Genomic DNA, 27747 nt, shown 5'->3' on the forward strand with positions numbered 1-27747 from the left:
TCTCGTATCACATTACTAATTAATGTTCTAATTGTGTCTTAATTTGTCTGATGAAGCTGCGGTTACACATTTATCTCCAAAGCAATGAGATTCCAGATTGGTGCAGCAATCAAGTAACAGCTCCATCTATCTGTTTCACTATTCCCTCCGTATATAAGAAAAAGTCGTTAGGAATGATTCTCTGGTTTGTTTGCGATTCTCAGATTTTATCCCAGTTTGGACACTTCCTTGTTGCCGTATCCAATAAAAAGCCTGTAGTTTTTTACTGGACTAGGTATATTACTACACCCGAATCACACGGAGAAGTATCATGTGTATATTACATATCTTGCTTAACTAGTCATTATTCTGGCCTGATGATCAAAGGCGGGGAAAAGATAACAGTCGAGGAGGGGGATGACAAAGGTAGGGTAAAGAAGATAGGGGTACAACTGTTATACTTAGACAAACATGGTAATGTTACTTCTTCACCACCAATCCTTGAAGAAAATCTTTTGCATTCTCAGATAATGAACAGAGAGAGTCTCAGTGGAAAAGAACTCAAAAAGAGTGTTAAACAGAGGATATCAGCTCAATCCTTGAAGAACATCATCACTCGCTTCAAATCTTAGTTGAATCAAAATTAAACTAAGATTGAAGAGCAAGTTAATTTTGATTCAACATGCAATATTCAAAATGCTCATCCAACTACAATCTGAAGTTATGGGTTTCACATAACTCAGTAATGTTGGTTCAAGTCAGTTGCTTCTGTATAAAATTTTGTTTTATTTATGTTATCAACTTTTTCCATTGTATACTGCTAGTTTTTTGAGCTGCACTAAAACACTCCCATCACTATCAAATTTAGAGTACCTTGAAAATCTTTATCTTAGGAATTGCCAAAAACTGGTGAAGATTACAGGGTTGGACTACCTCCCGTCAATAAAGATGATCGACGTGATTAATTGTACTTCCCTGCAGAATCAATTCAATGAAGGCTTGTTTAGTGCCCATGCTCTATCAACTTCGTCTATAAACTATCCAGAGATTAAGGTTTAGTCCCTCTTCCTCTCTCTCATATCACATTATTAATGATCTAATTTTGTCTTAATTAATTTGTGTGATGAAGCTGCGGTTACGAATTTATGTCGAAAGCAATGAGATTCCAGTTTGGTGCAACAATAAAGTAACAGCTTCATCTATTTGTTTGACTATGCCCACAGTACAGAATAATGAGTATAACTTCTTAGGAATGGTTCTCTGGTTTGTTTCCCACTTTTGCAATGAAACCACCCGTCTTCAAGAGTTTGATGTTACTATTGACCAGCCTCCAGCTTTTTTCTGGAGGTTTAATATACCCGACAGTGAGGGAGAAGTATCATGTGTTCATTACTTATCTTTCTCAAATGGTAGACCTTTTAATGTCCTGAACATCATCAAAGGCGGGGAACAGATAAGAGTAATGGATGGCAGTGACGGAGGCATAATAAAGAAGATAGGAGTACATCTGTTATATTTAGATCAACATGGTAATGTTACTTCTTTCCTGGCAGTTGTGGGTTAAAGTATAATTTTTTAAGCTGACAAAAAGTTGACAAGCAAACTACATATTGTAATAAATAGAATTCTTACAAGTGCTTCGAGATTATTGCTGCTTTGATGTATTTGTACAAGATTTTATGTGAACATTCCCTGGCCAATTGAAACAAACACTGTTAGCAACATCTCATACTATATCAATCAAGAAATTTTCAGTGAAACGTTGCCACTATAACGAGGTTTGACTGTACTTGTATAATGTTAAACCATCATCGTATGAGACATGCCACCCTTACCTACAAGGTGGAGCATTTTCATCAGACATGCTCAAATGCAACAAATCCATACGGATATGATGATCAAAATTGAATGACCGCGAAAGAAGTTAAACGAATAGAAGCTAGAATGCCAATTGACTAACTAATAATGTATCAATCTCAGATAACTGAATTCCTTTGCTAAGGTAACTACTTACATAGCTTCAGAGTCCAGAAAAAACAGAACACAAGCAGGGGTAAATCAATGTCCAAATGTACTGTGGACTACCCCTGGAAACTCTCACTGTCACAACCCAAGTATATAACACCTGTTTTCCGCTTTGGCTCAACAGACCTAATGGATTTGTTCCTTGAGCTACGTCATCTTAGAGTCTACTAATAACTTGTGTACCATGTGAACTTGCACCATACCTTTTAAAACACTTAACTTTCACTTATGATGTCATGTGTGCCCCTTTCTTCTGAACTTGCTAGCCTAGAAGTCTATTAGTCGCTCTATGGATGGGTAGGAAGAAGGGAGGGGAGAAAATCAGGTGTCACACACCTCAAATCATGTTGTAGTCCCACATCATTTGTCGGATGGGAACATGGAGTACTACTCTTTATATGACCAATTTTCCCTACGTGAGTTAATTTTAAAGTTGAGTTAGATTCAAAATTCATTTTTAAAGTGATATCAGAGTCGAATTATCTCTGTCTTCATAAAAAGTATTGCAGCGCAAGCATTTCTTCTTATTTTGGGCATTAATTCACTATTTCACTCTTCTGAAATTGGTTTTCTCCAGCATTGTCATCGACTTCTGTTTTGTGTTTGTCTGAGACTGATTTCCTAAGTTTATTGGGAGTTAATACTGCTAAGAAGTTTAAGATTTGCGCGGTAACAATTTCCACTGTCTACGCGATGAGTATCTTTATCCATTAGTGATAAGGGCTGCAACATAGAGAAAATGGCAATTTTCAACACCTCACTATATCAATCATGAAATTTTTCAGTCAAACGCTGGCACTATAATGAGGTTTGAAAGTTGAAGTTGTGTTTGGACTTTGGTGAACATGTAGAAGTTACGAGAGGAAAAAACTTACCTAATGTTAAAAGAGATTCAAAGAAGAATGGACTTTATTATTTTTATTAGTGTGAACAATTAAAAATCTAGGAAGGAAGTGAAAATAAATACCTATCATGGAAAAATAAAAATAAAAATGAACGAAACATGTCTACGAAATAAATATCTTGGAAACTTCCCATCTATTTCTGTTAACTTTCTTTGGGGATTGTAAATGAGTTGACCCAAAATTAATTTTCCAGGAACAAACAATTACTTGTGGGTATATAAAGAGCTGCTTTACTCATCTCTATTTAATTAAACAAAAAATTTACTACAATCCCTTTAATTTACTGTCTCAAATATGAATACTCAATTTGTTGTACGAGAATCATCTTCTTCTTCCAATTTCTCTTATGATTATGATGTATTTCTCAGTTTCAGAGGTGAAGATACCCGCAAAAACTTCACCGGTCATCTTTATTTCCGATTGTGTCAAGTCGGAGTTAATACTTTCATAGATGATGAGGAATTGAGAAAGGGAGACGTCATTTCAACAGAACTTGAGAAAGCAATTGAAGAATCTAGGGTTGCCATTGTTGTTTTCTCAGAAAATTTTGCTTCTTCTAGTTGGTGTCTTGATGAACTTGTCAAATTCTCGATTGCAGAGCGAAATTAAATCAGTTAGTTTTGCCTATTTTCTATGATGTTGATCCTTCTCAAGTGCGGAAGCAAACTGGGTCCTTTGGCGAAACATGGCTGATGGGTAACTATCATTTGGAGCTGAAAGACTGGAGAAGTGGAAAGCTGCGCTGACAAAAGCTACGAATTTATCTGGATGGGATTTGCGAAACATGGCTGATGGGTAAGACTTCTTAATTCAACTATAGAATTTTGAATTTAAGCGTTTGCCTAAGCTTATAAGTCAATAGTGGACAATATTGAGGGACAAAGAAAGGAAGTTGGTTTACATAAATTGGGACAAAGGAGTAGTAGTACTAATAGATAATCTCCATTCTCTAACCTCGATTCCCTGTTATTTGATTTTGTTTTGTTCATCAAATATCAAAGTATTGTTTTACTTGTTTTTTTACTTCTAACTTCTGTTATTGCTAAAAACTGTAGGCATGAATCAAAATTTATTGGAAGTATTATAAAACAAGTTTTGCAAGAGGTCAACCAGAAACCTCTAGATGTTGCTCATTACCCAATTGGATTAGATTCTTCTATCCAACATATAGAGTTGTTACTGCAAAGTGAATGTGAGCATGAAGTTCGCATGGTTGGTATATGTGGCGTTGGTGGAATTGGAAAAACAACTCTGGCGAAAGCTATCTACAATCGAATATTTCGACAATTTGGTGGTTGTTGCTTCCTTTCAGACATTAGATCAAAAGGTAAAGAACAGGGTCTAGTCAAGCTACAAGAGAAACTACTTTGTCAAATTCTCAAAACTAAGGAATTCGAAGTTGATGGTGTTGCTGAAGGTGTCAATCTAATCAAAGCAAGACTTGGATCAAAGAAGGTTCTAATTGTTCTTGATGACGTGGATCATAGAAGCCAATTAGAATCCTTGACAAGAGAAAGAAGTTGGTTTGGCTCTGGCAGTGTAATAATTATTACAACCCGAGACAAGCATTTGTTGTATGGGCTTACAACAAGTGAGATACACCAGGCCAAACTTTTAAATGAAAATGAAGATCAACAACTTTTTTGTTGTCATGCTTTTAACAGTCTTTCTCCATCACAAGAATATGTTGAGCTGGCAAAAGACATAATAAAATATTCAGGTGGGATACCATTAGCTCTTGTGACATTGGGGTCACATTTGCAAGGGAGATCCGTAGAAGAATGGAGATACGAGTTCATAAAACTAAGAGCAATTCCTCATGGTGATATTCAAAAGATTCTCCAGATAAGCTTTGATGGACTTGATGACAATCCTAAGAGTGTTTTCCTTGATATCGCATGCGCCTTTCATGTGTGTTATGAGGATGAAGTTACCAAAGCATTAAATGCGTGTGGTTTTTATTCTGAAAGTGCAATTTCAACCTTAGTCGAAAGGAACTTGCTCCAAAGGAATTGGCCTTATTTGGTGATGCATGATCTTGTGCGGGATATGGGAAGAGAAATCGTTCGCAGGGAATCACGGGAAACGGAGTAGATTGTTCAACCCTCAAGAAGTCCATGATGTTCTACAAGGAAATAAAGTAAGTAAATTTCATTATCTTTATCTTAGTTATACATTTGCTTATAATTTAGGTTGTCACCAGAAGAACTCAATTCATTTGTGCTTAATTCTTCTCTGGCTAGTAAATTATCTCTAGTTGTTTGCCGATCACTCTTTCCTAATTTCTCGTACTTTTCTTTTTACTAAACTACAGGGTTCCGAAAATGTAGAAGTATTGGTGTTAGAACGACATGCATTAAAGGGTGTGAAGCTGAGCACAAAAGCATTTCAGAAAATGATAAAACTTAGGGTGCTTAAAATCGACGACTTACATATTAGTGGAGATTTTGAGTTATTGTCCAAGGAGCTCAGATGGTTGTCTTGGAAAGGATGTCCTTTAAAATGTATACCATCAAATTTTCCAGCTGAGAAACTTGTAATCCTGAATATGAAAGGGAGCAATATCGAAGAATTTGGTTTGAATTTGCAGGTTCGTTACTCAATTCTGCAATTTGATGTGTACTGTTATATTGCAACTACGTGAAGGAAAATGTTAATTGAAATTATATTTTGTTTACTTTCTAGTATTGTAGAAGTTTGAAGAAGCTGAATCTTTCTGATTGCAAGCGCCTCAGAAGTACTCCAAACTTCAGGGGTTCACAAAGTCTCGAGACTTTGTGGCTTGAGAATTGCTCAAGTCTGAAGGAGATCCATCCATCAATAGGAAATTTGGACAGACTAACTGATCTTCAATTGAATGGTTGCAAAAAGATATCAGATCTACCAAGCAGCATATGCCAGCTAAAGTCCCTTGAATACTTGAGCATTAATGACTGCTTATCTTTACAAACACTGCCAGCTGACATTGGAGATATGCAAAGCCTAAGAAGTCTCTTTGCACAAGATACGGGTATAAAACGATTGCCCGGATCTGTTGAAATGCTAAGAAATCTTCATGAATTGCTAGTGGGAGGTCGAAATTTAGAGGCCAAAAGGAGTTTTTCTCGAAGAAGAGTCTGCCGCATAGAATCCTTGCCAAATTTTATTTCTTGGTTACGCCTTCCATATTTTGGTTTTTCGGAGGATGATATTCCTAGGGACATTGGGAGATTATCCAACTTACATCTTTTAGATTTGAGTGGCAACAGTTTCCCCTATCTACCCTTTGATTTTTCTAAGTTACCATTGTTGATTTATTTGTGTTTGAATGATTGTAAGAATCTTCAAACACTCCCATCACTATCAAATTTAGAGTACCTTGAAATTCTTGAACTTAGGAATTGCCAAAAATTGGTCAAGATTACAGGGTTGGACTACCTCCCTTCAATAGGGAAGATGGACTTGATTAATTGTACTTCTTTGCAGAATCCATTGAATGAAGGCTTCTTTAGTGCCCCTGCTCTATCATTTCCATCTAGAAAACATGAACTGTATGAGGTTAGTCCGTCTCCCTCTCTCTGATCTCTCTCATATCATTAGTGATCTTATTATATCTTAATTTGTCTGATGAAGCAGCAGTTACAAATTTATCTCGAATGCAATGAGATTCCAGATTGGTGCAACAATAAAGTAACAACTCCATATATTTGTTTGACTATGCCCACAGTACATGATAATAACAAGTTCTTAGGAATGGTTATCTGGTTTGTTTGCCGCCTTTGCGATGTACATGAGCTTAAACACTTCGTTGTTACTGTTGCCCATATAAAGCGTCCAGATTTACCGTGGATTTGGTTTGATAGATCTGACGGTCACAGAGAAGTATCATGTGTATATTGCTTCTCTTACTCAAATGATAGGCCTTTTTATGGCATGAAGATCATAGGCGGGGAACAGATAACAGTAGAGGATGAAACTGGCGGAGGCATAGTAAAGAAGATAGGAATACATCTGTTATATTCAGACCAACATGGTAATGTTACTTCTTTCCCGGCAGTTGTGGATCATTCTTATACCCCCTCCTACCCACAAAGACTATAATAATATTCTTATATTATTATTGAAAATTTGAAATCATAAAAGAAAGATATACCATAAGTAAATATTTGAATTTATGACAATTTTGTAGTATAGTTTATGAATTAGGTTGATTTTGTCATGATTTGCGTATCGAATCTGAAACTTAATAGTCATAAATATTTCATATATGAATTTAATAAAGAGAAAAGAGTCTGATATACCCTTCAACTTTGTCATTTAGAGCTGATATACCCTCGTTATAAAAGTGGCTCATATATACCCCTACTGTTATACAAATGGCTCACATATACTCTTTTCCTCTAACGGAAGTGAAAAAAATAATTTTAGTTTAATTTTTTAAATTATTTTAAAAAATATATAATCACATATGGGTATATTTAATCCTCCTCAAACATATATTATTATTTTTTAACTTTTTTTTGTTTCAATGACTAATTTAGATTTATTATTTTGATAGTCAAATTTATTTAAGTTTTGTTAATATTCTTGAAAAATTTATTATAGATGACCCAATTTTTTTCTTCAAATACAAAAACTAAATTACAATATAAATTTAAAACTAATTTTTTTCACTTCCGTTAAATGAAGGGTATATGTGAGCTCATTTTGTAATGGTAAGGGTATATGTGAGCCGTTTGTATAACGGTAAGGGTATATATGAGCTACTTTCATAAAGAGAGACATTTCAGCTCCAAATGACAAAGTTGAGGGGTATATCAGGCCCTTTTCTCTTTAATAAAATAGAACTACATTCGTACAAGTAAGGAACTATTCAAGATATGGATAGAGTTTCTTAGTCTTCTTGTTCTAGATTGTCACGTTTCTTGCTCCTTAAAAGTAAAGGAATATTATCGATAAGAGTTGTGATGGAATGGTATGTACTCATTTATTTTTAATAGAGGTCTCGGATTTGTGTCTTTTCGGTACGGAATCGTCTTTATTAGAAAACGTTTAACCCATCAATGTAGACTTTTCCACAAGAATTCAAATTTAGTCAAACTCTAATGTGAGTTGAACACTGGATGAAACATTTTTAAAAAATGAAAAAAGTAAAAGAATATAGTTATTACTCCTCAAAGTTCAAAATTGTAATATTTAAACCCCTTTAAAATTTTACCAGCGGAGTTTGAGGAAGATGGTGTATACATAATTTTACTTTTATTTTGTATAAGTAAAGAAGTTTTGATAGATATTTGCTTCAAGTAGTGCGTAATAAAAATCAAATATAAAAAGGAAAAATATAATAATGGCGCAATTATGTTGAATATAATGGAGAAGATTATCGTAACAATTAAATGCAAATGTATTTTTCCCAATTTAGGTTTTGTGCATAGAAAATTAAGGTCCTCTTTGGTCAGCTATTTCAGTCCATTAGTGGAAATTTCACTAAAAGTTAAACAAATATTAGTGAACAATTAAGGAGTAGTATCTATCTTTAATTTCTAGGACATATGGACGTTATTTAATTAAAATTCATATTCATTTTCACTTAATACTAATCAACAAACTTAAAAACTAATATCCAATTTCCATTCAAAGATACTTTTGTTAACAATCTTAGACTATATATTCAAAACAATTTTGATGTATGGCACAAAGTGAACCCACATAGAGGTTAAATAAATACATAAAACATAAACGTGCCTTTTAATTTGACATTAGTTGATATTTATGTCCTCTTACTTTGAACGTATATAAATAGACATTTGAATTTATATAAAATTAAATAAATAGATACATACGTCATACATGACATCCTACGTATTTAGCCATTATAAATAAAGAAGATTAAATTAAATCATTAGTTGATGGCTTGATGCTTTGGGTGCCTTTTGAGCACTCTATGACAAATACTACTCAACAAATTTCAAAAAGGATTAATTACTTGAGTGGATCCTTTTCAAAAAATAATTACTTATTTTAGATATACTCTTTAATTATTATCATTTATACAATATAAAACAATACTATATATTTTATTACAATATTCTTTCTCTTGCTTCTTTCTCTTTTTTCTCTCAGCTTTTTAATTTTTCTCTCTTTCTCGCTCCTTTCTTTTGGTTGCTCTTTCTCTCTTACTTTCTTTTTGTTGTTTTTTTCTTTTTTTTCTTTCTTTTTGCTGCTCTTTCTCTCTCTCTCTTTATGTTGCTTTTCTTTTCCTTTTGTTTCTCTCTCTCCTACTTTCTTTTGTAGAGTAGTCAATGATTCGTAGAATGAATTTGTATCAATAATTAATTAATTAAACAAATAATTTAATCGTTACAAATGAAGAGACATAATAAATTGCAAAATGAATTAAACTTGAATTAAAAATGTATTACACACATTTAAAGTTGAATTAAAAATGTATTACACACAATGATTTATAGAGTAAATTAAACTTGTATTAATAATGAATTAAACAAGTAATCCAATAGTAACAAATAAATCAAAAAATTACAAAATAAATTAAATTTCTTTAAAATTCTATTACACAATATTAAAGTTGAATTAGAAGAGAGAATTAAGAATGAATGAAAAACGTAACTAACAAAAGACAAGACAACGATCTATAAACGGAATTAAACTCATATTATTCATGAATAAAACTTATATCATATGTATCTTATAAATTATCTTTGCTTTTATCACTAAGAAAATGAGCGATGGTTGCAATATATATTAAAAATGTATTGTGCATGTCTTATAAATGTATTATTAGTCTGTTACCTAAATTATTCTTGTTGGTATCCGTAAGAAATGAGTTAAGTGTGCAATACGTATTATAAATGTATTATTCATAAATAAAACATGTATTATATGTGTCTTATAAATTACTTTTGGTTTGTATCACTAAGAATGTGAGTGATGTTTGCAATATGTATTAAAAATGTATTGTGCATATATTATAAATGTATTATAAGTGTGTTACCTAAATTATTTTAGCTGATATCATTAAAAAGGGAATGAAGTTTGCAATATGTATTATAAATGTAGGATGTATTGTTCATGATTTTAATACAATTATGAAACATATCTAATATAACTTTAATACAAATGTGATATAGTTCCGTAAACTTTATCCTTTTCGAGCTTCAATCCAATATTTTTCCTAAAATCAATTCTAAACTTAACCAAACCCTCTTAAAATTGAGATATAAACTCCAAACAATATTTTCAACTATTTGTAGGAACAACCTATCCAAATTAATCGCAAACGAAAGAGCAGTCAATGATTCGTAGACTGAATAAAACTTGTATCAATAATTAATTAGAAAAGTAATCTAATTGTAGCAAATGAAGAAACATGATAAATTGCCAAATGAATTAAACTTGAATAAAAAATGTATTACACACATATTAAAGTTGAATTAGAAGTGAATTAAACATGAATGCAAAATGTAGCAAACGAGAGCATTATGTGATTTGTAAACTGAATAAAACTTGTATTAATTAATAATGAATTAAAGAAGTAATTCAATCATAACAAATCAACCAATAAACTGCAAAATGAATTAACTTGTATTAAAAGTGCATACACAAATATTATAGTTGAATTAAGCATGGATAAAAAATCTAACTAATGAAACACCAGACAATGATCTATAGAGTGAATTAAACTTATATCAATAATGAATTAAATAAGTAATCTAACAATAACAAATAATAAACTACAAAATAAAATAAATTTACATTAAAAGTGAATTACACAATATTAAAGTTGAATTAGAAGAGAAAATTAACAATAAATGAAAAACGTAACTAACAAAAGACAAGACAATAATCTATAGACTGAATTAAACTTGTATTATTCATTAATAAAACATGTATTATATGTGTCTTATAAATTATTTTAGTTTGTATCACTAAGAACATGAGTGAGATGTTTGCAATATGTATTACAAATGTATTGTGCATATGTTATAAATGTATTACAAGTGTGTTAAATTATTTTGGTTGATATCGCTAAAAAAGGAGTGAAGTTTCTAAAATGTATTATAAATGTATTGTTCGTGATTTAATACAATTATGAAACATATCTAATACAACTTTAATACAATCGCGATACCGTTCCATAAATTTCACCTTTTTCGAGTTTCACTCTAATATTTCTCCTAAAATCAATTATAAACTTAACCAAACCCTCTTAAAATTGGGATATAAACTCCAAACGACATTTTCAATTATTTGTAGGAACCACCTAACCAAACTAATCACAAATTCGTAAAATTCAAATAATGAATTCAAAATTTGAATTTTTATAATGACCATCAACGGTGAACTCTTGTTTCTATAATTTTAAAGATTTGAAATTTCTATTTGAGAACATGATATTGTACAATTTTTTGATTTTTCTATTCCTCTTTTCGTCGTATTTTTGGATAAAAATAGTGAAATATGGGCAAAACTGATTTGAAAACAGTTATTTAAATGAAAATTTCAAAAAAAAGAAGAAGAATAAAAAAAATGAGGAGGAAGAGAAAGAATGACACAGAAAGAGACGACGACGAAGAAGGAAAAAAAAAGAGGAGGAAGAGAAAAAGGGCAGAGAAACAGGCGAAGGAAGATAAACAGTACAATTTTTTAATTCTAAAAAATTGTTATATTTAGTTAGAAAAATTGTATTGCCATAGATGATAAATATTTTTTTAATATTGAATATTTATGTGATTTACCCTTTGAAAAATATAATTATTAATCCAACACTTTTCTAGGAAAACTAATTCTTTAAAGTTAAGACTGTCATTTTCATTTAAATATAAAATATTTAAAATATTGCAGTTAAATTTCATAACATGGTATTATTGCGGTCCATTAATGCAAACAGCTTCATCGTTAAAGTTTGTTATATATCTACATCATATTGTACGTTATCTACGATAATAATTTGACATAATACATCAATAATCTCGTAAATTTATCAGTATATTTTACTTAGATACATGAAAACGTATTTTTTATTAGAGATTTTGGACCTAAATTTTGAATACCTATTGTATGTGTTCTCAAACGCTTATTACTTAGATAAAATAATTACTTAAAATATATCACCTTCATTAATTATATACAATAGTGATAATTATCACGTTTTCTACAATAACGATATTTTGTCACAATTCTTATGTGTCAAAATATTAGAGTCAAAGTGTCGTTGTCACAACATAAAAATATCTTCTTCCTTTTCTTCCTAAATTGTTTAATTTTGTTGAGCCAAAATTTGGCATTAAGCTACGATTGATAGATAATAATCATATTAATCACTAAGCAGCTTATCATAAAATCTTATTATTGAATCATATTAAATTAATATATATTTTATTTTTAATTTACAACTTAATCACAGTCAATTAATATGATATTGATGCTTATATCGAATGTTGGTAAATTCATAACTACTTTATTTTATTTTCTTTTATGATAAATAAATCATACGTTAGAATCTTCTTTCTCTTTGATTCTTCGTGCGCTCTTTATCCTATTCCGCAAGATGAGCCTACATGGATATCAATCAACCGAGCCGAAAAGGCCAAAACATTTATTATTATCATATACCCTAAACCTATATTCAGGGACAGTAATGGACTTTTTCGTAAATAATATTAAATTGTTATTAATATATATAAAACGAGTTTTTAAAGCAAATTTTCCTTAAAATATATTACTTTTTTCCTCTATTTTTTATTTGTATGCTATATTAAAAGTAGACGTCCACTTTTACTTTGTCCAACATAAAAAATCAAGAAATAATTTATTTTTATATTTATGTTAATTATCCTTATAATTAAGTACTAATCATTTTCAACATTTAAATAGTTTATAATGATTAAGAGTGATATAGTAAAATAATTATTTTATTTGTTTTTTTTTTTTTGAAAAAAGAGCTAAGTTAAACTTTTTTCAAAAAATATATTTAAAGATAAAAATATATTGGAGGTATGAAACTTTTATCTTAAAAATATATTTAAAGATAAAAATTAAAAATTATTTTTTAAATATTTCTAAACTGTACAAATAAAAATGATCATTGTTTTGACTAGTGTGAACAAGTAAAAATCTACGAAGAGAGTGAAAGTAAATAGTATATCTATTAATATCATGACAAATAGAAGTGAACGAGACATTTCTATGAAATTTCTTGGAAACTTCCCTTTCATTTCTGTCATGCTTCTTTGGGGCTTGTAAATGACTTGACCCATTATTAATTTTCCAGGAACAAATAATTACCTGTGGGTATATGTAGACGCTGCTTCACTCATCTTTCTTTCATTATTAAAACAAAAAATTATCTAAAAATCCCTTAAATTTATTGTCATCAAATATGCTTACACAGTTTGTTGTAGGAGAATCATCTTCTTCTTCCAACTTGTCTTATGATGTATTTCTCAGTTTCAGAGGCGAAGATACTCGCAAAACCTTCATCGGTCATCTTTACACCCAATTGTGTCAAGTCGGAGTTAATACCTTCATAGATGATGAGGAATTAAGAAAGGGAGATCTCATTTCAACCGAACTTGAGAAAGCAATTGAACAATCAAGGGTTGCCATTGTTGTTTTCTCAGAAAATTATGCTTCGTCTAGTTGGTGTTATATATAATTATAATAAAGAGAAATATTTTTTATTAGGTATTAAAAGCTTATAAAATAACAATAAAACTATTAAAACTTAATAAAAATTGGTCGGGTTGGGTTACGACTCCTTACCAACCCGTTTTGACGCATCCCACTTTGGTCCAAACAAATTTTGGTTGACTTGAGTCTTGATCCGTTTATTATCTTGATTTATTTTGACCCGTCTAAATTTAACTCAACTCGCTCAATTGCCACCCCTAATTTACCGGCAATTATAGAGCGGTGATTAATAAAGGCATAATGAAACATGGTGACATATATTTCTTGTATTTTATTTTTTAAAAAGAAGAGGAAAAGTCAGAAGTTGTAAAATTTTAAAGTCCAAGTTGCAATACTATATTTGTTCTGCAATAAATTAATCACAAAGATATAGAAACGGTCCAATTCAAGATGCAACTTGTATTAACATTTGGTGGGGAATTATATTATTCACTTTGTGTGTAATCGTAATATTGTTATATTAATGTGTATTGTTGTAGTGGACAAATTAAAATAAACGGAGTTGTGAGAGTAACAAATTAAATTTCTTGGACTTGGGAGGCATCTTGCAAAATAGTTGATCTAATACTATACAGTGAGCTTTTTTGGTTTCATCAATGAATACTCAAGGAGAATCATCATCTTCTTCTTCCCACTTGTATTATGATGTATTTCTTAGTTTCAGAGGTGAAGATACCCGCAAAACCTTCACAGGTCATCTTTACACCCAATTATGTCAAGTCGGAGTTCATACCTTCATAGATGATGATGAATTGAGAAAGGGAGACGTCATTTCAACAAAACTTGACAAAGCAATTGAACAATCTAGGGTTGCCATTGTTGTTTTCTCAGAAAATTATGCTTCCTCTAGTTGGTGTCTTGATGAACTTGTCAAAATTCTCGATTGCAGAGCGAAGTTAGTTCAGGTAGTTTTGCCTATTTTCTATGATGTTGATCCTTCTCAAGTGCGAAAGCAAACTGGGTCCTTTGGCGAAGCTTTGGCAAAACACAAGGACCGATTGTTTGGAGCTGAAAGAATGGAAAAGTGGAAAGCAGCACTCACTGAAGCCGCGAATTTATCTGGATGGGATCTGCGAAACATGGCTGATGGGTAAGATTTCTTAATTCAACTATAGAATTTTGAATTTAAGCGTTTGCCTAAGCTTATAAGTTGGTTAATTTTGGAACATTGCAAAGTCTTCTATATTTCTTAAATTCCGCGTTAAATCAAACTACATCCAGGGAGCAGTATTAATGGACAATTTCCATCCTCTATCCTCAATTTCCCTGTTATATGTTAGCTATCAATTTCCATGCCATTTGGGGAGAACTACTTTTAACTTCTGTTATTGCTAAAAAAACTGTAGGCATGAATCAAAATTTATCGGGAGTATTATAAAACAAGTTCTGCAAGAGGTCAACCAGACACCTCTAGATGTTGATCATTACCCAATTGGATTAGATTATTCTATCCAACATATAGAGTTGTTACTGCAAAGTGGGTGTGAGCATGAAGTTCGTATGGTTGGTATATGTGGCGTTGGTGGAATTGGAAAAACAACTCTGGCGAAAGCCATATACAATAGAATATTTCGACAGTTTAGTGGTTGTTGTTGCTTCGTTTCAGACATTAGATCAAAAGCTGAAGAATCGGGGTTAATCAAGCTACAAGAGAAACTACTTTGTCAAATTCTCAAAACTAAGGAATTCGAAGTTGATAGTGTTGCTGAAGGTGTCAATCTAATCAAAGCAAGACTTGGGTCAAAGAAAGTTCTAATTGTTCTTGATGACATTGATCATAGAAGCCAATTAGAATCCTTGGTGATAAGAGCTTATGCCTTTTGGTGTTTTGATGATCTCCTCACAAGTGCAGGGACCTGGTCCTCTGCAGAGTATGCTCGTCCAGTGTCAAAGTGCGGTACAACTGTAAAAGCTGTCTGCGTCAGAAGCTGCAGAGTACTTCACCAATCAGAAGCAAGGAGGTTGCTTGTACGTTTGGTAATAACTTTTTGTGGTATATACTAAACAAAAGACAACAATATCAAAAATTCATTCAAAGAGAGAGTCTTTCAAGCTTCAAGAACAGCAAAGGACTTGATCAATTACTTCAAGAGCTTCAAGAACAACAAGGGATCTGATCGATTACTTCAAGAGCTTTTTGTACCAGCTGTTACTTTGTTTGCTTGTAATAGTGCTTACATTGTAGGATTCGTTTTGTGAAAGAAACATTTCAAACTTGTTTGAATCATTGTAAGAACTAGGTTAAGGGTAACTTAGGTTCTTACTCTAAAAGTCTATATTAATCGGTTAGGATTAGTATAGTGGGCAGTGTTGTATCCGCTTAGCAAAGTCTAAGTTATCTAAGAGTGATAGCTTAGTGGGTAGTGTTGTATCTGCTCTGGCTCATCTAAGTAATAGGAGGTATTGCTTAGAGTTGGGATTAGTAGGCTAATTTCGGTTTGTAAACTTGCTTTTACTTTTGCTTGGAGAAGATTAGTGAAAGAAGTTTGAAAAGTCCTGGCAGGCCAGGTCGTGGTTTTACTCCCTTGAGCAAGGAGGTTTCCACGTAAAGTTGTTGTGCAATCTTTACTTTCAGCACTTTGTTTATTTTCTGTTATTGTAACTGTGCTGAGGACCTGGTCCCATCTAGACTAGTGGACGCATACATTCCAACACTTGGCAAGAGAAAGAAGTTGGTTTGGCTCTGGTAGTGTAATAATTTTTACAACCCGAGACGAGCAGTTGCTACTTGGGCTTAACACAAGTGAAATATACTAGGCCTAACTTTTAAATGTAAATGAAGCTCAACAACTTTTTTATTGTCATGCTTTTAATAACAGTCTTTCACCACCACAAGAATATGTTGAGCTGGCACAAGACATAATAAAATATTCAGGTGGTCTACCATTAGCTCTTGTGACATTGGGGTCACATCTGCTAGGGAGATCCGTTGAAGAATGGAGAGATGAATTCAAGAAACTAAAAACAATTCCTCATTGTGATATTCAAAAGATTCTCCAGATAAGCTTTGATGGACTTGATGACAATACTCAGAGTGTTTTCCTTGATATCGCATGTGCCTTCCATGGATGTTTGAAGGATGATGTTACCAAAACATTAAATGCATGTGGTTTTTATTCTGAAAGTGCAATTTCAACCTTAGTCCAAAGGAACTTGCTCCAAAGGTATGTGGTTTGTTTGAGGATGCATGATCTAGTGCGGGATATGGGAAGAGAAATCGTTCGCATGGAAACACCTCGAGACTCTGGAAAACGGAGTAGATTGTTCAACCCTCAAGAAGTCTGTGACGTTCTACAAGGAAATAAAGTCAGTAAATTTCATTATCTTTTTCTTGGTTATACTTTCGTTTCTCTTTTTTTCTATTCATTTAATTTGATATACATTTGCTTATAATTTATGTGTCACCGTAAGAATTCAATTCATTTGTGCATCATTCTTTCTAGCTAGTAAATTATCTCTAGTTGTTTGTACCACTCTGTACTTGAAATGAATATTTACTGGAGTCTAAACACTCAAACTATCAAAGACAGAATTATCAAATAAAAATCGGTTTGCTGAAAGATATTTCATACTTTTAAATATCCTTTAGTTGGATATAATGTGTAGATTTGTTTTTATTGGTAGATAATTTATTCTCTTTGTTTGACCTTCAATTTGTATAAAGCATTTCTCTCTCTTAATTTCTCGTACTTAACATGGTCTTATAGTACTTTTCTTTTTTACTTAACTACAGGGTTCTGAAAATGTAGAAGTACTGGTGGTAGAACGACATGCATTAAAGGGTGTGAAGCTGAGCACCAAAGCATTTCAGAAAATGATAAAACTTAGGGTGCTTAAAATCGACGACTTACATATTAGTGGAGATTTTGAGCTATTGTCCAAGGAGCTCAGATGGTTGTCTTGGGAAGGATGTCCTTTAAAATGTATACCGTCAAATTTTCCATCTGAGAAACTTGTATTTCTGAATATGAAAGGGAGCAATATCCAAGAATTTGGTTTGAAATTGCAGGTTCATTACTCAATTCTGCAATTTCATGTGTACTGTTATATTGCAACTAAGAGAAAGAAAATCTTAATTGAAACTATATTTTGTTTATTTTAGTATTGTAGAAATTTGAAGAAGCTGGATCTCTCTGATTGCAAGCGCCTCAGAAATACTCCAAACTTCAGCGGTTCACGAAGTCTCGAGACTTTGTGGCTCCAGAATTGCTCAAGTCTGAAGGAGATCCATCCATCAATAGAAAATTTGGACAGACTAACTGATCTTCATTTGTATGGTTGCAAAAAGATTACGGATCTTCCAAGCAGCACATGCCAGCTAAAATCCCTTGAATACTTGGACATTAATGACTGCTTATCATTACAAACACTGCCTGCTGACATTGGAGATATGCAAAGCCTAAGACATCTCTATGCACATGATACGGGATCTGTTGAAATGCTAAGAAATCTTATAGATTTGCAAGTGGGAGGTCGAAATTTAGAAGCCAAAAGGAGAGTTTATCAAAGAAGATCCCACCATATAGAATCCTTGCCAATTTCTATTTCTCGTTTAAGCCTTCGATATTGTGGTTTCTCCGAGGCTGATATTCCTAGGGATATTGGGACTTTATCCAACTTACATGATTTAGATTTGAGGGGCAACAGTTTCCTCTATCTACCCTTTGATTTCTCCAAGTTACCATGGTTGAAGTCCTTGCGTTTGAATGATTGTGTGAATCTTGAAACACTCCCGTCATTATCAAATTTAGAGTACCTTAGAGTTGTTGAACTTAGGACTTGCCAAAAACTGGTCAGGATTACAGATTTGGACAACCTCCCTTCAATAGAGAGGATCGACATGAATAATTGTACTTGTCTGCAGAATCCATTCAATGAAGGCTTCTTTAGTGCCCATGCTCTATCAATTTCATCTAGAAAATATGCAGTGTTTGAGGTAAGTCCCTTTATTTTTCTGTTTCTCGTATCACATTATTAATTAATGTTCTAATTGTGTCTTAATTTGTCTGATGAAGCTGCGGTTACACATTTATCTCCAAAGCAATGAGATTCCAGATTGGTGCAGCAATCAAGTAACAGCTCCATCTATCTGTTTCACTATTCCCTCCGTATATAAGAAAAAGTCGTTAGGAATGATTCTCTGGTTTGTTTGCGATTCTCAGATTTTATCCCAGTTTGGACACTTCCTTGTTGCCGTATCCAATAAAAAGCCTGTAGTTTTTTACTGGACTAGGTATATTACTACACCCGAATCACACGGAGAAGTATCATGTGTATATTACATATCTTGCTTAACTAGTCATTATTCTGGCCTGATGATCAAAGGCGGGGAAAAGATAACAGTCGAGGAGGGGGATGACAAAGGTAGGGTAAAGAAGATAGGGGTACAACTGTTATACTTAGACAAACATGGTAATGTTACTTCTTCACCACCAATCCTTGAAGAAAATCTTTTGCATTCTCAGATAATGAACAGAGAGAGTCTCAGTGGAAAAGAACTCAAAAAGAGTGTTAAACAGAGGATATCAGCTCAATCCTTGAAGAACATCATCACTCGCTTCAAATCTTAGTTGAATCAAAATTAAACTAAGATTGAAGAGCAAGTTAATTTTGATTCAACATGCAATATTCAAAATGCTCATCCAACTACAATCTGAAGTTATGGGTTTCACATAACTCAGTAATGTTGGTTCAAGTCAGTTGCTTCTGTATAAAATTTTGTTTTATTTATGTTATCAACTTTTTCCATTGTATACTGCTAGTTTTTTGAGCTGCACTAAAACACTCCCATCACTATCAAATTTAGAGTACCTTGAAAATCTTTATCTTAGGAATTGCCAAAAACTGGTGAAGATTACAGGGTTGGACTACCTCCCGTCAATAAAGATGATCGACGTGATTAATTGTACTTCCCTGCAGAATCAATTCAATGAAGGCTTGTTTAGTGCCCATGCTCTATCAACTTCGTCTATAAACTATCCAGAGATTAAGGTTTAGTCCCTCTTCCTCTCTCTCATATCACATTATTAATGATCTAATTTTGTCTTAATTAATTTGTGTGATGAAGCTGCGGTTACGAATTTATGTCGAAAGCAATGAGATTCCAGTTTGGTGCAACAATAAAGTAACAGCTTCATCTATTTGTTTGACTATGCCCACAGTACAGAATAATGAGTATAACTTCTTAGGAATGGTTCTCTGGTTTGTTTCCCACTTTTGCAATGAAACCACCCGTCTTCAAGAGTTTGATGTTACTATTGACCAGCCTCCAGCTTTTTTCTGGAGGTTTAATATACCCGACAGTGAGGGAGAAGTATCATGTGTTCATTACTTATCTTTCTCAAATGGTAGACCTTTTAATGTCCTGAACATCATCAAAGGCGGGGAACAGATAAGAGTAATGGATGGCAGTGACGGAGGCATAATAAAGAAGATAGGAGTACATCTGTTATATTTAGATCAACATGGTAATGTTACTTCTTTCCTGGCAGTTGTGGGTTAAAGTATAATTTTTTAAGCTGACAAAAAGTTGACAAGCAAACTACATATTGTAATAAATAGAATTCTTACAAGTGCTTCGAGATTATTGCTGCTTTGATGTATTTGTACAAGATTTTATGTGAACATTCCCTGGCCAATTGAAACAAACACTGTTAGCAACATCTCATACTATATCAATCAAGAAATTTTCAGTGAAACGTTGCCACTATAACGAGGTTTGACTGTACTTGTATAATGTTAAACCATCATCGTATGAGACATGCCACCCTTACCTACAAGGTGGAGCATTTTCATCAGACATGCTCAAATGCAACAAATCCATACGGATATGATGATCAAAATTGAATGACCGCGAAAGAAGTTAAACGAATAGAAGCTAGAATGCCAATTGACTAACTAATAATGTATCAATCTCAGATAACTGAATTCCTTTGCTAAGGTAACTACTTACATAGCTTCAGAGTCCAGAAAAAACAGAACACAAGCAGGGGTAAATCAATGTCCAAATGTACTGTGGACTACCCCTGGAAACTCTCACTGTCACAACCCAAGTATATAACACCTGTTTTCCGCTTTGGCTCAACAGACCTAATGGATTTGTTCCTTGAGCTACGTCATCTTAGAGTCTACTAATAACTTGTGTACCATGTGAACTTGCACCATACCTTTTAAAACACTTAACTTTCACTTATGATGTCATGTGTGCCCCTTTCTTCTGAACTTGCTAGCCTAGAAGTCTATTAGTCGCTCTATGGATGGGTAGGAAGAAGGGAGGGGAGAAAATCAGGTGTCACACACCTCAAATCATGTTGTAGTCCCACATCATTTGTCGGATGGGAACATGGAGTACTACTCTTTATATGACCAATTTTCCCTACGTGAGTTAATTTTAAAGTTGAGTTAGATTCAAAATTCATTTTTAAAGTGATATCAGAGTCGAATTATCTCTGTCTTCATAAAAAGTATTGCAGCGCAAGCATTTCTTCTTATTTTGGGCATTAATTCACTATTTCACTCTTCTGAAATTGGTTTTCTCCAGCATTGTCATCGACTTCTGTTTTGTGTTTGTCTGAGACTGATTTCCTAAGTTTATTGGGAGTTAATACTGCTAAGAAGTTTAAGATTTGCGCGGTAACAATTTCCACTGTCTACGCGATGAGTATCTTTATCCATTAGTGATAAGGGCTGCAACATAGAGAAAATGGCAATTTTCAACACCTCACTATATCAATCATGAAATTTTTCAGTCAAACGCTGGCACTATAATGAGGTTTGAAAGTTGAAGTTGTGTTTGGACTTTGGTGAACATGTAGAAGTTACGAGAGGAAAAAACTTACCTAATGTTAAAAGAGATTCAAAGAAGAATGGACTTTATTATTTTTATTAGTGTGAACAATTAAAAATCTAGGAAGGAAGTGAAAATAAATACCTATCATGGAAAAATAAAAATAAAAATGAACGAAACATGTCTACGAAATAAATATCTTGGAAACTTCCCATCTATTTCTGTTAACTTTCTTTGGGGATTGTAAATGAGTTGACCCAAAATTAATTTTCCAGGAACAAACAATTACTTGTGGGTATATAAAGAGCTGCTTTACTCATCTCTATTTAATTAAACAAAAAATTTACTACAATCCCTTTAATTTACTGTCTCAAATATGAATACTCAATTTGTTGTACGAGAATCATCTTCTTCTTCCAATTTCTCTTATGATTATGATGTATTTCTCAGTTTCAGAGGTGAAGATACCCGCAAAAACTTCACCGGTCATCTTTATTTCCGATTGTGTCAAGTCGGAGTTAATACTTTCATAGATGATGAGGAATTGAGAAAGGGAGACGTCATTTCAACAGAACTTGAGAAAGCAATTGAAGAATCTAGGGTTGCCATTGTTGTTTTCTCAGAAAATTTTGCTTCTTCTAGTTGGTGTCTTGATGAACTTGTCAAATTCTCGATTGCAGAGCGAAATTAAATCAGTTAGTTTTGCCTATTTTCTATGATGTTGATCCTTCTCAAGTGCGGAAGCAAACTGGGTCCTTTGGCGAAACATGGCTGATGGGTAACTATCATTTGGAGCTGAAAGACTGGAGAAGTGGAAAGCTGCGCTGACAAAAGCTACGAATTTATCTGGATGGGATTTGCGAAACATGGCTGATGGGTAAGACTTCTTAATTCAACTATAGAATTTTGAATTTAAGCGTTTGCCTAAGCTTATAAGTCAATAGTGGACAATATTGAGGGACAAAGAAAGGAAGTTGGTTTACATAAATTGGGACAAAGGAGTAGTAGTACTAATAGATAATCTCCATTCTCTAACCTCGATTCCCTGTTATTTGATTTTGTTTTGTTCATCAAATATCAAAGTATTGTTTTACTTGTTTTTTTACTTCTAACTTCTGTTATTGCTAAAAACTGTAGGCATGAATCAAAATTTATTGGAAGTATTATAAAACAAGTTTTGCAAGAGGTCAACCAGAAACCTCTAGATGTTGCTCATTACCCAATTGGATTAGATTCTTCTATCCAACATATAGAGTTGTTACTGCAAAGTGAATGTGAGCATGAAGTTCGCATGGTTGGTATATGTGGCGTTGGTGGAATTGGAAAAACAACTCTGGCGAAAGCTATCTACAATCGAATATTTCGACAATTTGGTGGTTGTTGCTTCCTTTCAGACATTAGATCAAAAGGTAAAGAACAGGGTCTAGTCAAGCTACAAGAGAAACTACTTTGTCAAATTCTCAAAACTAAGGAATTCGAAGTTGATGGTGTTGCTGAAGGTGTCAATCTAATCAAAGCAAGACTTGGATCAAAGAAGGTTCTAATTGTTCTTGATGACGTGGATCATAGAAGCCAATTAGAATCCTTGACAAGAGAAAGAAGTTGGTTTGGCTCTGGCAGTGTAATAATTATTACAACCCGAGACAAGCATTTGTTGTATGGGCTTACAACAAGTGAGATACACCAGGCCAAACTTTTAAATGAAAATGAAGATCAACAACTTTTTTGTTGTCATGCTTTTAACAGTCTTTCTCCATCACAAGAATATGTTGAGCTGGCAAAAGACATAATAAAATATTCAGGTGGGATACCATTAGCTCTTGTGACATTGGGGTCACATTTGCAAGGGAGATCCGTAGAAGAATGGAGATATGAGTTCATAAAACTAAGAGCAATTCCTCATGGTGATATTCAAAAGATTCTCCAGATAAGCTTTGATGGACTTGATGACAATCCTAAGAGTGTTTTCCTTGATATCGCATGTGCCTTTCATGTGTGTTATGAGGATGAAGTTACCAAAGCATTAAATGCGTGTGGTTTTTATTTTGAAAGTGCAAATGCAACCTTAGTCGAAAGGAACTTGCTCCAAAGGGATTGGCCTTATTTGGTGATGCATGATCTTGTGCGGGATATGGGAAGAGAAATCGTTCGCAGGGAATCACCTCGAGACTCTGGGAAACGGAGTAGATTGTTCAACCCTCAAGAAGTCCATGATGTTCTACAAGGAAATAAAGTAAGTAAATTTTATTAGCTTTATCTTAGTTATACATTTGCTTATAATTTAGATTGTCACCAGAAGAACTCAATTCATTTGTGCTTAATTCTTCTTTGGCTAGCAAATTATCTCTAGTTGTTTGCCGACCACTCTTTCCTAATTTCTCGTACTTTTCTTTTTACTAAACTACAGGGTTCCGAAAATGTAGAAGTATTGGTGTTAGAACGACATGCATTAAAGGGTGTGAAGCTGAGCACAAAAGCATTTCAGAAAATGATAAAACTTAGGGTGCTTAAAATCGACGACTTACATATTAGTGGAGATTTTGAGCTATTGTCCAAGGAACTCAGATGGTTGTCTTGGAAAGGATGTCCTTTAAAATGTATACCATCAAATTTTCCAGCTGAGAAACTTGTAATCCTGAATATGAAAGGGAGCAATATCGAAGAATTTGGTTTGAATTTGCAGGTTCGTTACTCAATTCTGCAATTTGATGTGTACTGTTATATTGCAACTACGTGAAGGAAAATGTTAATTGAAATTATATTTTGTTTACTTCTTAGTATTGTAGAAGTTTGAAGGAGCTGAATCTTTATGATTGCAAACGCCTCAGAAGTACTCCAAACTTCAGCGGTTCACGAAGTCTTGAAACTTTGTCGCTTGAGAATTGCTCAAGTCTAAAGGAGATCCATCCATCAATAGGAAATTTGGAAAGACTAACTGATCTTCAATTGAATGGTTGCAAAAAGATATCAGATCTTCCGAGCAACATATGCCAGCTAAAATCCCTTAAATACTTGGACATTAGTTACTGCTCATCTTTACAAACACTGCCAGTTGACATTGGAGATATGCACAGCCTAAGACATATTTATGCATGGGATACGGGTATAAAACAACTGCCCGAATCTGTTGAAATGCTAAGAAATCTTGAAGAATTGCTAGTGGGAGGTCGAAATTTAGAGGCCAAAAGGAGTTTTTCTCGAAGAAGAGTTCGCCGCATAGAATCCTTGTCAATTTTTATTTTTCATTTAAGCCTTCCTTATTTTGGTTTATCCGAGGATGATATTCCTAGGGACATTGGGAGATTATCCAACTTACATTATTTAGATTTGAGCGGCAACAGTTTCCTCTATCTACCCTTTGATTTTTCCAAGTTACCATTGTTGATGTATTTGTATTTGAATGATTGTAAGAATCTTCAAACACTCCCCTCAATATCAAATTTAGAGAAGCTTACAATTGCCAAAAACTGGTCACGATTACAGGGTTGGACAACCTCCCTTCAATAGACAAGATGGACATGATTAATTGTACTCGTCTGCAGAATCCATTCAATGAAGGCTTCTTTAGTGCCCCTGCTCTATCAATTCCGTCTAGAGAACATCAACGGTATGAGGTTAGTCCCTCTCCCTCTGTGATCTCTCTCTCGTATCACATTAATAATTAATGATCTAATTGTGTCTTAATTTGTCTGATGAAGCAGCGGTTACAAGTTTATGTCGAAAGCAATGAGATTCCAGATTGGTGCAGCAATAAAGTAACAGCTCATGAATCTATTTGTTTGACTATGCCCACACTACATAATGAGGAGTATAAGTTCTTAGGAATGGTTCTCTGGTTTGTTTGCCACTTTTGGAATTTACCCGCCCATCTTCAACACTTTGTTGTTACTGTTGCCCATATAAAGCGTTTAGCTTCTCTGTTTCGTTGGGATAATGATAAACGTGACAGTGTGGGAGAAGTATCATGTGTATATTACTTCCCTTGCTCAAATGATACACTGAATATCAAAGGCGGGGAACAGATCAGAGTAGAGGATGGCAAAGGCAAAGGTATAGTAAAGAAGATAGGAGGTACATCTGTTATATTTAGACCAACATGGCAATGTTACATCTTTCCCGGCAAAAAAAGTAGTAGAAGAAAAGAAGACAAACAGAAAAAGAAAAATGATGTTTGGTGGCAGTGGTGGACGACTATTGGTGTTCCCCATTTCCAGAAAAATTTCAGCAAGGCATAAAAGAGCAAAGTTCTGATAGTTTTCCTTTCGATAAAGCTTGGGAATGAGTGATGACTGAATCAACTTTTTTCCATTTGTATTCTGCTAGTTTCTTACACATGGTCTTTCGAGATTCGCTTTGCTAGCTTTCACATTACACCTAATTATATTTATAACACTCTTAAATTGTTTAATGGGTAATAGGACACACACAAAGTTAAAGTGTCTTTTTGAAAATTCGAGACAACTTCAGTGGTGACTTTATGTCTTTTCTCTTAAAAATTCCTAATCATGATTCCACTTCATGAATCACATGCTTAGTGTATAATAAAATAATAAAAGAAGCACTAATCATGAAACGAGACCACATTAATTAGGTGTTAAACAACAATTTTCAAAAAATAAAAATTGCAATGAGCCATACTATAGAAATATAATGTTTAATTATTTATCTTTCTTAGGTCCGCCTATAATATCTAAAAACCCTCTAAATCGATCAACTCAAATTCGTGTTAAAATATGCCGACTAGCATATTCCCTATCAAACGATAGTACTTCATTAACATTGCTTGACTTTAAAACCTCTAAATAAGGATAAAATGATCCCCTCATTTTATATAGATACATTGTTAAAAAGGTTTAAGAAAAATCCCATGTGTTACATGTTGATTAGAATGATTAAAAAGTGACGATTAGCATTTTGGGCTAGTAGAATTAGGACACGTTTCACGTTATACTTTTCTTAATTAGACAAATTTGTTGGATTCCACTTTTTTTTTTGTAGTACTATATATATAAACCAATTATGTTGATCTTTGGCATTTCACAATTCCAACACTTTTCAGCAACCCTAAATCCTTAATTCAGGTAATATGATTTTTTAATCATATATAGACATATTTTTTGTTTACACTTTGTTTGTATTTATTATCTTCCTTGTATTCTATCTTTGCATTTCCTTGGATCTTATAAGCTTACTTGCTTTTTTTTTTCTTGATGTATGGTCACGGACAATTCTCACTTCATGATCCTGGTTTAGTTACGATTAAATTCGGTTTGATTATTATTACAAACACAAGTTTTTTCCATCACAAATCAGTGAGAAATTTGTGTTATAAAGTATGATAAAAAAAAAATAATCAATTGTGGATTGAACTAGCTCACTAGGAAAATGCATGATTGAAAATAGACTCTCACAGAAATACTAAGAAACTTCTTAATATATTCTGTGTGAAAACACTACTAATTTTTCTTGATTCAATCAAAATAATTGTGTGGAAATTGCTACTGAACATTTTGAGTGAAAAATTTCAATGGGAAAATAGTGGTTTTTTAGTAGTGAATATAATGTTTATTTTCTCTAGTCATGGTTGGTAGCCTTCTCTATTTTTTATTTGCCCAATGTTGGACTCTATGTCATCCACACGATATATCTAACATATCGACTTCAGAGCGTATGATCGTGTTAATTAGAATATGTTCGAATGACCTGATGTGCAATCCTCGTTACACACATAATATTAATTTTTTCCCTTGTTATTGTAAAGCTGCAGAATTTCACTAGGCTGGTTAATTAATTGGTTCAGATGAAAATGTTGAAGAAAAATAGTTCACTTGTTCTTATGACCTGTTTGGTTGTTCTGCTAATTTGTGAAATCAAGTCATGGACATTCTCATATAGGGAGAAATTTACTGAGCAACCAAACAGGTAGTTATTATGCAGTAATATTTGATGCTGGAAGCAGAGGAAGTAGAGTTCATGTTTTTCGTTTTAGCCAAAATTTGGATTTACTTCCTATTGGTAAATATGGTCTTGAAGTTTTTGATAAGGTGCGTTATACTCCGATCTCAAATATTAGTCGTTTTGACAAATTAATTTAACGTATCTCAAAATATTCCGATGTTTTAGAAAAATAGTGTAGGATTAAATATACAACGAAATATGGATTATGTTTAGTTTTTTTTTGTTTCTCATTCAATGTTCGATATTCCTCCTTCTGGGCCTGATTAATTCAAATTTGTGTGGGAAAATGCAGGTTAAACCAGGGTTGAGTTCATATGAAAATGATCCAAAGGCAGCTGCCAAATCATTAGAGCCCCTTCTATTAAAAACTGAAAGTGTTGTTCCTACTTGCACCCTGATACACCT

General features: G+C 33.3%; 3 protein-coding genes across 3 annotated transcripts; all 3 read left to right on the top strand.

Annotated features, from left to right (window-relative positions):
• Positions 1 to 3613: 3613 nt before the first annotated feature.
• On the top strand, positions 3614 to 6989 carry LOC125852577 (disease resistance protein RUN1-like). The gene is made up of 6 exons (XM_049532306.1): positions 3614 to 3704; positions 3965 to 4999; positions 5102 to 5168; positions 5224 to 5499; positions 5595 to 6446; positions 6522 to 6989. Exons 1-6 carry the CDS (start codon positions 3694 to 3696, stop codon positions 6987 to 6989), a joined length of 2709 nt encoding a protein of 902 aa, XP_049388263.1. The 5' UTR covers positions 3614 to 3693.
• Positions 6990 to 14115: 7126 nt separating this feature from the next.
• LOC125852578 (disease resistance protein RUN1-like) lies at positions 14116 to 24121 on the top strand. The gene is made up of 4 exons (XM_049532307.1): positions 14116 to 14688; positions 14945 to 15309; positions 22884 to 23617; positions 23792 to 24121. Exons 1-4 carry the CDS (start codon positions 14195 to 14197, stop codon positions 24119 to 24121), a joined length of 1923 nt encoding a protein of 640 aa, XP_049388264.1. The 5' UTR covers positions 14116 to 14194.
• LOC125852584 (uncharacterized) lies at positions 18376 to 19360 on the top strand. Its single transcript, XM_049532310.1, has 2 exons — positions 18376 to 18534; positions 18614 to 19360. The coding sequence occupies exons 1-2, from the start codon at positions 18439 to 18441 to the stop codon at positions 19166 to 19168; spliced, it is 651 nt and encodes a 216-aa protein (XP_049388267.1). The 5' UTR covers positions 18376 to 18438; the 3' UTR covers positions 19169 to 19360.
• Positions 24122 to 27747: the final 3626 nt, after the last annotated feature.

Source organism: Solanum stenotomum, unplaced genomic scaffold, assembly GCF_019186545.1.
Source record: "Solanum stenotomum isolate F172 unplaced genomic scaffold, ASM1918654v1 scaffold37307, whole genome shotgun sequence".
Lineage (NCBI taxonomy): Eukaryota > Viridiplantae > Streptophyta > Magnoliopsida > Solanales > Solanaceae > Solanum > Solanum stenotomum.